Raw genomic sequence first — 12,782 nt, 5'->3', positions numbered from 1 at the left:
AGATCAATCTCAGACTTGCTTGACATGCCTTGAGTCTGTGTGTGCGGCTGGCAGCCATACTGGTCTCCCTTTCATAGAGATTTTGAAAAGGAAACGGATTTATAGGAGGATAGCTAAGAAACATTTTTCTTTAAATAGCAAGTTTACTATCCCACAACTAACGTTTGAGCCTTCTCTGTGATCTGGTTCAGAATACACGTTGTATATAATAATGCAAATATCTATCTTCTCTCCTATTTTCTTTCTCTGTTCATGCCTTCATAAAAAAACAATACTTAAAAGTATATTTTAACACTTTAATGTTGCTTAAGAGTATATAAAGTGTAGTTGTACTGCCTCTACATCTAGATTTGTATGTAGTGTTGACAAAGTAGTTTGCAGAGCAAATACACAATTTTAAGTCATGGTATTTGACAGTTTTTAATAAAGAGATAATATAATAGAAACACATTGTTTTTTTAAAGCAGTGGTTCCCAAACTTTTTCAGTTTGCGCACCCTTATAGTCTCCATAATTTTTTCCAAGGCTCCCCTCCAAAATAATTACCGAGCAGTCCCGTTTTTTAAGTAGTTGGGTCAAAAAAACGTAATAAGTATTTAGGTCAGGACAGAAGTACTTATTTAGTTGTATGCAAAAATAATACACACAAATGCAAGGGAAAAGAATACATTTCTATATTTTTTTTCAATCATATTTCTGTCAAAGAATAGTTTACAGCTAACTCAAACTGTGCCCCCTTCATCTCCACACACTCTGTGCTCTCCTTTATCTCCACACACTCTGTGCCCTCCTTCATCTCCACACACTCTGTGCCCTCCTTCATCTCCACACACTCTGTGTCCTCCTTCATCTCCACACACTCTGTGCCCTCCTTCATCTCCACACACTCGGTGCCCTCCTTCATCTCCACACACTCTATGGCCCCTCCTTCATCGCCACACACTCTGTGGCCCCCTCTGCATCATCCTCTCACTCTGCCGCCCCCTCTGCATCATCCTCTCCCTCTGCCCCCTCTGCATCATCCTCTCCCTCTGCCCCCTCTGCATCATCCTCTCCCTCTGCCCCCTCTGCATCATCCTCTCCCTCTGCCCCCTCTGCATCATCCTCTCCCTCTGCCCCCTCTGCATCATCCACTCACTCTGCCCCCTCTGCATCCTCCTCTCACTCTGTGCCCCCTCTGCATCCCCGGGCCTAGGTAGAGAAAAAACTCCCCCCAAAAAAAAACAAACCTTACCAATCCGGTAACATCCTCCTCTCTCCTTCCGCTTGTCACTGAATGTCACGCCCAACATTCAGTGAGAAACGAGGAGGGAGGATGCTGGGTCGCGGGTGCTGCCAGATTGGTAAGGTTTTTTTTTGTTTGTTTTTTTTCTCTACCTGGTCGCAGCTGTGACAGCACCGCGGCGCACACTTTGGGAACTGCTGGTTTAAAGCATTGTGGTATGCATAGATACATACTGATGTATTTTCTTTAAACTTTAGGATTTTTTTTTAATTATTTGACATAGCGATAGAAAATCTACTGTCTAATTTAACAAGAAAATGTCACCCTGACAGCCGAGAGCTACTCAGCTTTCCAGTGATACTGGCTGGCAGTGGTAAGAGGGGTATTTCGTCTTGCCAGGCCACTTTAGCATTTTTCTCCTTTGGGGAGCCTCTGCTATCGCCATCATGAGATAATTAGAGACTTCTACGGCCACCGTACATGGTAAATTTAAGGGAAGCTTCGCAGAGGCCCCTGGTGAAGACTACTGCCGTTGGTAGTCCTAACAGGCCCGGGAGCTTTGTTAAATAAGGAGAAGGCCTTTCACTGGTGAAAAGTCCCGTTTTCGCCAGATATAGGACTTTTCACATATTAAATAGACCCCTTTATCCATAAACTGTGTAATTGTTTAAGGTAAGATAAATTATATTTTTATGTAATATGTATATTTATTTTTGATGCTTAGAGCAGGGTTAATTCTACTAGCTTTATCATTGATAGTGTAGCTTTGAATGTTGAACATAATAGGTTGTGTACAGGTGATAGAAATCTGATGGGAATGACATATTGACACTGTCAGCTGTATTTACCACGTTCTTATTCCTTTTCATTTCAGAGTACATTTATCAACAGACCAGCTCTTGGCATCCTGCCTCCAGAGAATTTCACAGAGAAACTGGAGAAGTCCTTGTTATCTGTAAATACATTAGATTATCTGTCATCCATAAAATCCAATGCAGAGTTTTTGATGTTGGGATGAAATTGCATGATGTCGAGAATTTGCTCAATCGAACCTACCCTAATGTATATTAAATGCAGATTATGAATGAAAATATGCTTTACCTCTAAAGTATTTTTCTTCGTCATAGATTGGACCAAAAGGTATGAAGCAAATAATTACAATGTCCTGTGGATCATGTTCTAATGAAAATGCATTCAAATTAATATTTATGTGGTACAGAGTAAGTAAAAACTCATTTTGTTTTCTTGTCTATTGGTTTTTAAACAAAAACAGTGAAACATGAGTAAAATTAGACGTTTTTAAATACTGACATACCAGAATTCAGACAAACAGACATCCCTACAATCAGATTGACATCACTCGTAAGGATTCAGGCTATTAAGGAGGCAATAATAGCATATAACAAACATACATATATGGGGCGCTAATATATCTCAATTGTCCGGTCGAGATGCTGCTATCTGAGCAGGATCTGGACCTGCTAAAATAGGTAAAAACTAAAAAAATATATATGATAGCTCAAAAACTCAAATCGGCACAGTATTTAATAAACACAAATAAAGATCCAGTAAAAATGGATAGCAGTATAGACTTAAAAATATATGCACAATATTATAATACACACTGGTGTTAAATATAAACATTCAATGTTAGAATGTACATAAAACGCTGACTATGCAGCTCATTGATTGCCACAGCAACACCTAATATCAAAGGATATGTTGTAATAGAAAATCTGCCTGAGTTCAGGGACACCACATAAGATAAAGGTCAATTGCCAACATTATCCAAATGGGTTTATAGGGTGATTCCACAGAACTAGATGTATGTGTGATATCACACTCCTTGTGATCACATATGTAAATATACAAGACCTATGTGGCATAGAGCAATTGACAGTTTGTGAGAGAGCTTCAATTCCCAATATATATGTCGGGCTCAATGACTTGCACTCTCCGCTTCTAAATCTCCTGTTTGAATAAGGAGATAGTTAGCCAACACGTGGCATTGGTTACGTGCAAGTATGTAATTGCAGCCTTTGAGCCAGACTAAGTGTCCTCCGTTCTCTGCTTGGAAGTAAGCCCATATATATTCGGACCAGACCAATTACAACCGCATATGCGGCAATGATTATGAAATCCTACCCCGGGGTGTAGAGAAAAGGTTTCCGGATCTCCAGAGCTCCGCAACTCCATTGTGCATTAGTCAGTCCGTGCAGTCTGCCTGACGCGTTTCTCGGCACTCCGTTGCCGTTTCATCAGAGGCAATAGATAATTGACCACTATTAGGGGAGTCGTCATATACTCGTTGGATGCAGTCATGTGGTAAGTTTTGACCTATGTGAAGTAGAGCGGTCATATGACTCTATTGAGCCGGTATAGTATCATGTCCATTCATAAAAAGCTGAATAGAGTATGTTATATATCACTGAACATAGCGGTAAATTTGTAAAAAAGTCAAACCCTTTACATGTATTGTGAATGTGTCAGCTTTTGCTCTAATGGAGCCACACTTCAGAACAGCGTGATGTTACTAGGCAAATAGAAAATGGCACATCTTAGAGTGAGCCAATATATAGTATTAGCAGCTATCTAAATCTCAAGACCATCAAATGTTACCTAAAACTATACATTACTGAGCATAGTGGTAAGTCTGTAAAAAAGCAAACATTTTATGCATATTATATTAAGGAGGCAATGCAAGCACCTGCCAGCTGTATAATGTTTTTTAGCAAGATTCTACATTATATAGCCGGCTGGTCTTCGCATTGCCCCCTTGCCCCCTCGGCCCTTACAAATGACGTCAATCTGACTGTCGAGACGTCTGTTTCTCTGAATTCCGGTATGTCACTATTTAAAAATTTCTAATTTTACTCATTTCGGCAGTTACATATGTCTCTTTATAAATATAATTTAAACTGTTGTCAGCATTTAGTTCTTCGGAATAGAGTACCTAACCCCTAATTTCAGCCTGTAGAACACAGTGCATCCACTTTAATAAAGAGCATTATATGGTACTGGAAGTAATTATTAAGTACCAACTGTGTTTTTGTAAACAGCATGATATATGAACAGGTTAAGAATGTAAATTGTCTGTAGCTTAAATTGCACCTAGCATGAAAGCTTATTTATTAATCCAACTAGGACTTGTTGGGTGAATTTAAATATTGTTTAGCTTCCTCTACAATGTTTTGATTTTTCAGCTTAATATTGAATTTATGTTTTTCAAAGAGATTTAAAACAAAACCACCCTATTGCAATTATTTTTAGGAAATATACATATTCTTAATTTGGTAAATCTGGTTCATTGTGGACATACAAGAAATTAAAAAAGTGATGATAAGTAATAATAAAACTTTCTAATCAAAAATGTATTAATAAATATTCACACAGTCAAATAAAGTCAATTCAAAAACTTGGAGAAGTTTTCTCACAGTTCTGTTTTGAACAAATTTTCCAAATAGTGATTGTTCACAATTTCTTATTCTTACCCCGGTAAAGTCTTCATATTTCAAACATGTGTACTATATGAAAATAAAAAGAAACATATCATAGTGCAACCTGTCTTTATATGATTGGGATTTACTAATTAATGATAAAGTGTTTGAAAAAAAAAAAACAGCTTTATATGAATTAGTCAGATATTAACAATGTTTTTTTCCGTGTGCTGTGAGTATGAAATATAGATGATCTTGATTTTACCTCTGCAACATATACATTTTTTCACCCCTGCAACATAAACTGCAGTATAAGTATGTGTGTTTTTCTAAAACGTGCTTAAATCTTAAGTCTACCGTTCCACTCCTGGCTAAATCATCATATCCAGAGTTAATTAAGCCAGAGGAAACAAATAACCCAACACTTTATTTCCAGCTGAACCACTTAAAAACCACACAAAAGATAGATTTCAAAATTATCCAGTCCGATTATAGGTGGACTCTTACCATAGGTAAGATGAAGACAATCACGTAGAAGCAGAGTCCTGTTGAATCAAAATGGTGCTGGTAACTGCTTCATGGACCCCAGGACTAAGTGATCACTGTTCCTTACCTCCAATCTCCCTCGTTAGTGAACACTGCTCCTATTTTTTTGTATGTTTAGATTTACACAGGTTTTTATTGTGGAGGCTGCAAGCACAGTTTCTGCGATTCTATGGTTTTCATTGTAATTTTAACTGTATTTCAGAACAAAGAGAGAGGCCACAATAGAGCAACAAAAGAAGAGTTGGAGACCTGCATGGTGAACCAGGTATATTGACAAAAAATGCCTGCTATTAAAGGGATTAAATGATAATTATATATTTAAGTAGTATCTGTAATAAGGATAATTATTAATTATCCACTAAATGTGTATGTATTTTGGTTTCATTATTGTGTCTTCAGAAATAATTGTTGTGGGAGCATCCGTGAATCCCAGTAATAATTTTCCGTCTTTGTTATTTTGAAAAAGCAATCCTGAAGGGGGTGTGAAATAATGGTGGTAGAGAACCATACCCCCCAACATTTAGACATATAGAATTGGAACAAAATAAACCCAGCCCCCGATCTTCCTGGAAGAAGCCTTGCTTGCCTCTTCATGTAAGATCTTCCCCTTTAGATATATGCAGTTCGGGACTGACTGTCCTGCCGAAATCTGCACAGTTGGGACATATGTTGGGATGTGCCCCTATCCACAACATTGCACGGCCCCAGTCAAGACTATGAGATAAACGAAGAAAAACAGTCCTCTCACTTCAAACCCCATTTGTGCTGTTTTTTTGTGCCGCTAACAGTTGGGTGCTTCAACTGTGCTGCATGCAGCTTGGTGAGAAGTCAAAGGGGAAGACAGATAATGCGAGCATGACTGTACATGTGCAGCATAGGCAAACCGAGGGGGGGTTTCCTAGTGCCTGGAAGCACCCATCCAAGCCTGGGGCACTGTATAATTGAGGTGGCTGGACCCTGCCCCCGCTTCCCATGGCTCTGCTTGAAAAGGGAGAGCTGTGTGCACCTAACAGTAGTGCACGCAGCATTGCCCATGTATATTATAGAGAAAGAAAGAGTTGGAGAGCAGCCAAGCACTGTCTAATATTATAGCCACGCCCCTATGCATGCTGGCCATGTCCACTGGTGGCGTGGTGTGGAAACCCCCCTCTACAAATCCTGCGTTTGCCCCTGTGCAGTGTTGTGGATGGGGGCGCAATCTCAGTAAGATTGACATTTCTTATTGGTCCAGTGGCAATGCCCTTTAACATACAGTACAAAATGCTGTAATAACTATATTGTACACACAAACTATCAGTAAAAATATTAAATATATGACCGACAATTTTCCCTCTAAACAAAGCTTGAACATGAAGAGTGAGTTCAAGTCACTGAAATCTACTGTTCAGTAACACCCTGCACAATGCCTTTTTACTAATAAGTTCGCAAACACTTTTTCCAGATCGCCACATTAAAAGAAAAGTGTCAACAGAGTTAAAAATAGTTAAAAATCCAGTGGGTGTGGTTAGCCGTATCACTGCTTGCTAGTTACTGGTACAAACGACAGTCATTGAGCCTAATTTAGTGTTAGTAGCATGTCCAGCTAAAGGGTGCACACTTGAACCTGGACTAACCATGTTGCAATGCATTATGTTCTTTTGCATGCAGGGGAAATACTGGCTGCTTTTACATGTAGCACACAAATACAGGATAGCTTATTGTTACACTGCAATTTAGCGTTGAGATGGGAGGCGCCTCCACTCCAATCTAAATCTGTCTGCGCATTTTAAATTTTCCCCCACACTCACAGATGGGTTCTCTGTTCATTTTAAACAAGTCCCATAATGTCCTACACTTTTTTTTCACACTTTCTATACATTCCCAAAGGCTTAAAGTTATTAAGGGAGTCACTAATGTGAGACAGCAAATCACAATGGTTATTTTTTTCTATTCAGTACCCAGGTTGTCCAGACTACAGCATTTTGTCTTTTATGGGTGGTTTTCATGGACGAACTATGGGTAAGAACAATCTTATTTAGTTACTTTCATTTTCAACCCCTAAAATGTTCTGATACAACATGAGATCATGGTAACCTAAATTTATTATAGAAAAACAGTGCTGGCGTAGAATTGTCTTGTTGCAGAAACCCTCGTTCTCTGTATGTATGTATGTATGTATGTATGTATGTATGTGTGTGTGTTTGTGTTTTTGTGTTTGTATATTATTTAAATAAATATATTATTATAGATCTGTGCTCTCAAATTGGAACATTTGGGGATATGGGACCTGAATTTACTAGTTACTTTGGTACTTATCTGCACTTAGACAGCTTTTTATTAATACCACGCATCTCAATTTCCTCCACAATGCATTGGCTTACACTGCACAATGGGAGGAGTTGGGCAGGGCGTGGCCATTCCTTGGCAAGTAGTTAGGATTGTTTTGTATAAACAATAAAAAATCCAAGATTTAATTTCAAGGGACAAGATTATTGGAAGGAGGTAAAGGGAGGCTCAATCCTTGCAGAAAAACTTGACCATTCTCACTCCACAAAGACACTTGATATGTTTGCACCAACGCAGATCTGGCAGAGCTTGGATGTCATCCTGTACTTATAATGGCACACAGTTTGTATCTTACAGTTGCACTTCAGAAAGCACATTTCTATTTGCACTTAAAGTTAAAGAAATCTTTTAGCTCAAATAAATACCACATTTAATTAAGCTTGTCCTAATGCCACCTCATTTTAATGTAAGCCATAAATGCGCCTAAACTGTGCAGAATATTAGTTGAAAAATAGAAAATAATTTAATGAAAGAGAAGACTCTCTATATCGGCATGAAGTTGGACTTCACACTTTTGCACAGTGCAGTGCTTAAGATTTTTCTCCCTCACCACAAATAGTGGTGCAGCTCTGGAGACACCAAAGCAAACTAAAGGCCAGAAAGTAGGCGTACACCTGTAAGTGCGGTGGCTGGATCATATAGATGCACTACTGCACTACATGTGAGGTCCAGGGAATCCTAAATGTATTTCTTCTATTCTCTACAAGTAGCTCTCTCCTCTATCTGCATTCAAGAATGTGTTTATTATTTTGCATGACATTGATTGTATCGCAGCTGATAAGATTTTAAAAAATAGAACATTTGGGATAGAATGTTATTTTTTACTATGCTTTGTAAGGAATAAAAAAAAGGACAATAAAAGCAGTAAAAAGTAGAGCAGCTTGAGATTGCATTGTCACCCGCAAATCTCCCATAGAATATGATGTTTAGTAGTGACTCATATGGGCCTCTCATTGACTGTTTTGTTGATATGATCACACATGCTCAGTTATGTTTGTGTCCTATATATGACATTTATGTGATTGCTACATAACATACATTATACATTCATACATGTAGAAATTCATAATTGTATGCATAAATCTTCACTTGAGTAAGTTATCAGAGTATTATTTTCTCCTTATTTGCAGAACATTTTAAACTTAATTTATTTTTTTTCTATTTTGTTTTTCTATTTTGTTATAGGATGCCTTGCAACAACACATTCTAAAGCTATCCATAAACTGGACATTCCCTCTTTTGACTGGCCTATTGCCCCATTTCCAAGACTAAAGTACCCACTGGAAGAGTTTGCTAAAGAAAACCGGGATGAAGAGGCTCGCTGTTTGGAAGAGGTAATATAGAAAATACAAGTGTATAAGCCGTGAGTTGTGTAAGCTTGTGATCCGTTCTACCAAAAGTAGTATGAGATTTATCTATAAGTAGTATTTGTGTGTAGACACCTATATCACATAGACGTCAACTCTTAGACAATGTTTTGCACCTTGAAAACTCTTTAAGTTTCAATTATATTTTGTGTTTATGTTTATAAATATGCCATTGATAAAGGAACTAGATATTGTCATAATTATCCCAGCAGTCATGGATAGCCTGTATTAATTGTGACCATTTACTAAAGACTTAAAACTATGGGCTGTAGTTTGTTTAATGTAGCATAACACTAAGGAGATTTGCACTTTGGCCAAACCATGTTGTGCTGAAGAGAGGGAAATGATAAATCGGAATAAAGCTAACCACTATTTGTTTGCTATATGCAAAAGCAGTCAGTTTTTTCCCCCTGTATTAAAAAAACCCACTTGCACCCCTTGCTTTACAACATGGTTTGTCCAGGTGCAGATTTGCAATTTTTTGGAGGATTTGCTCATAACTCTATTTGAGGGTCAAATCCAGATGTATGCTTCAGTTCTTTATAAAAAGTCCATAAAATTTGTTTTTTAAATGTATTTGTTTTTGTCTATGCTGACGAATATAATGGTATCTGCAACATATTGACATTGTTCAGATCATACTACATTGTCCATCACAGATGTATAGGCATTCTATGCACATGTATTTTATTGAAATAGAATACAATGTTTGCATATTCATGTCTAGGTGGAGGACTTGATTGTAAAATACAGGAAAAAGAAAAAGACTGTTGCCGGCATTGTTGTGGAGCCAATTCAGTCAGAAGGAGGAGACAATCATGCTTCCGATGACTTTTTCAAGAAACTGAGAGACATTGCCAGAAAAGTAAGAATACTCTTGACATATAATTTTTATATAACTGTTGCATGGATGCAATATTTAACTGTAGTTTAACGGGTGAAATATGCAGTAATACAGTCAGTTGAAAATTACCACTGGGATCATTCAGTAATATAAGTATAGGCTTAGTTAGGAAATCTGCAACTGTGATATGTATGTACTTAGGTCATGATGGGGGAGATCAAGGTGATCTATCACCTGTGGGATGCTTGAGACTCAATACCTGATGAAAGCACTGGTGACCTCCCAAGACATCAGGTTGCCGGTCTTTAAGGTGGAGTACTTAATGTTAACATTATCTCCGTATTATATCCTATACCTCATATATTACCTCATTATCACTGTATAATACCCTATATCATGTATGTTTAGCAGCGTCCAGAGCATTTCGATATGACTGATAGATAGCGGTATATGTGAGGAAATCAATCTTGTACCTCTAATTACACAAGTGATTTTCTGCTTTACGTGAAAGTTCTTGAAGATGCTGTGTTTATTTGTACCATGGTTGACATCAAAATCGACATCGAGTATGAAGAGTCGCTAGATCCACTTGGTTTGGAGAAAATGAGGTACTGCCATAACGGGAGAGGAAAATGTAGAAATTGGGGAGAGAAGGTGTAGAGGGAGGTGGAGAACTGTTAAAAACTTAATAGAGTTAAGATTCCTGCGGATATGAGTTGGAATATATATGAAAAATATAGTTGGATTGTGAACATGACAAAATCATCACATCAGCTTACCAAATATTGGTAAGGAAGGTACTTCAATTGTTGGGAATGTTTTCCTCCACCACAGGGATCATCCTGGAAAAAGGTAGCACATGTGGAGTGACGAGCAGTAACTTCTAACTAGAGATGAGCGGGTCCGGAATTAGAAAATCAGAACCCCCCGAACAGTGCCGATCCGAGCCCGGATCCGAGCACTGTTCGGGGGTTCCCGCCAATCATGAACCTCAAAACGAGGCAAAACCTCGTCATCACGCCGTCGGATCTCGCGAGATCCGACGGCGTGATGACGACTCCTGAGATCCGCAGCACTTGTACATCCAGTTGAACATCCAGTTTGAATGTGGACAGCTTTATTAAGCAGTGACAACCATATGGGTGGCGTGCGTCAGCCGGTGACATCTATTATGAGTAATTACAGTACAGGTGCCTAGCATACAAGGTAGAATGATGGCAATGTGAAAAACATTTTTATAATGGCATAATAATTGTATGTTTTTTATCTCTTGATCCGTGGAACTTGTTTGTGACTGACACATGTATCTAGCAACATACCGATTGCTGAAAGACTTGATCCCCCGCAGATTGTTTGATAGTGAGCTTTTTCTCATCTACAAACTGGATTCTCTGGATGATATTTCTTTTTACCTAGGTAGTGCATTATCTCCCATATACAGATATGCAGAAAATAAAGATCCCTGTAAAACTAAATGCACAGACATATGTGTCAATTAACATTTTTAGATGAATTTCATTAAGGTCAGAGGACCTAATGTATTAATCTGTTAGGCACTTCAGAGATTGCTATAGAAAAGCATCACATGTCCCAGTGTTAGCTGCCCATTTCCATTTTAATCCCTCCAGCAATTTGATTTGACATTTATACCGCTTTCATACTGCCGCCCCGGCAATATCCCGGGTTTTTCAAGCCGGGTTTTTGCTGGGGCTCGGAGCGTCCCAGCTCAGAAACACCATTCATACTGCACCTCTGACCCGGGAATTTCCCGGGTTGACCCCATTCATACTGCACAAGTCTGTGCCCTGGCAATTTGTGGGAGTCATCACCAGAGCAGTTTTCATTGGCTGAAAAATGGTGATGTCATTGAAAGTTGACTGGTTTTTTGACACATAAAGATGATGCAAAAGTGGGTGGTGATTGTTTACAACATTACTTCATCCACCATTTCTCCTAAACTCCTTCTCGAATCTTCCACGGGCTCCCACCGATGACATCATCCTCCAGAGACAGGCAGACAGCCAATCAGCTTGTTTTCTGTGCAACCCGGGTTGAAAAACCCGGGTTGCACCATTCATAGTGCAGGCAACCCGGGTCCGACCCGGGAATTACCCCTCGATAAATCCCGGGTTGAAGACCCGGGTTTTTAGACCCGGGATTTTTGACTTGTACCATTCAGACTGCACCAAGACCCGGGTCGTTTGAGCTCGCTCCGGCAAAAACCCGGGATTTTGGTGCAGTATGAATGGGGTATAAGATATTAATGTGAATAAATCTGCCTATGATCATCTCTTTATGACTCAGGCTAGAAAAATGAACACAAGAAAACAAAATAACTTTCATCTGCACAAGTGAGAAATGAGATTGTTATTTTTAATATCCTCTAAAGAACTTCCAAGAGTGTGTTTTTCTGCAAAACCATTTGTATTAATGTGTTAGTATGGATGTCTTCAGCTCTTGCTTATTAAGCACCATATTATTTATCAAATCGCGCATTTCACAGAAATTTGCTGTAAATGATATTCACAGCATATAAGATATATAAAAAGATGAATAGTATACATATTAAAAAAGCTAATGCTAAAAAAAAAGTAATTGCTTATAATAGCAGACATCGTGTGAATCCAAGGTGCGGTGTGAGCATAGTTTATGAATATTCCTACTCCTACACAAAGCAAATAAGGGTTCCAGTTATTCAGGATGATTTTTCTTGCTCACTACATTAAACTTGTGTCGCTTAGCTTTAGTCATCCAGCTACCTCGGTGCAACCTTTTGGACTAAAAACAATATTGTGAGGTGTTCAGAATAGACTGGAAATTAGTGGAAATGAATGTTATTGAGGTTAATAATAGTGTAGGAGTGAAAAAAAACCAAAATAATGGATTTTAGCACTTTTTATGCATTTTTAAAAACAAAATCAGAACCCAAAACCCGAAATCAGAACCAAAACCTTTCGTGGGGTGTTTTGGCAAAACAAATCAGAACCCAAAACCTCAAGCTAATCAGAACCCAAAACCCAAAACACCAAAAGTGGCCGG

At 38.5% G+C, this 12,782-nt stretch overlaps 1 protein-coding gene across 1 annotated transcript in view; it reads left to right on the top strand.

Annotated features, from left to right (window-relative positions):
- ABAT (4-aminobutyrate aminotransferase) overlaps window positions 1–12,782 on the top strand; it is a 120,372-nt gene that overhangs the window by 79,923 nt on the left and 27,667 nt on the right. Inside the window, exons 7-12 of the mRNA XM_075179840.1 lie at window positions 2,099–2,179; window positions 2,352–2,444; window positions 5,410–5,472; window positions 7,142–7,205; window positions 8,718–8,866; window positions 9,627–9,764. Coding sequence (XP_075035941.1) covers window positions 2,099–2,179; window positions 2,352–2,444; window positions 5,410–5,472; window positions 7,142–7,205; window positions 8,718–8,866; window positions 9,627–9,764 — 588 coding nt within the window. The remainder of the gene's footprint in view (window positions 1–2,098; window positions 2,180–2,351; window positions 2,445–5,409; window positions 5,473–7,141; window positions 7,206–8,717; window positions 8,867–9,626; window positions 9,765–12,782) is intronic.

The sequence above is a fragment of the Mixophyes fleayi genome, chromosome 7 (assembly GCF_038048845.1).
Source record: "Mixophyes fleayi isolate aMixFle1 chromosome 7, aMixFle1.hap1, whole genome shotgun sequence".
Lineage (NCBI taxonomy): Eukaryota > Metazoa > Chordata > Amphibia > Anura > Limnodynastidae > Mixophyes > Mixophyes fleayi.
This window is presented reverse-complemented; position numbering and strand designations above follow the sequence as displayed.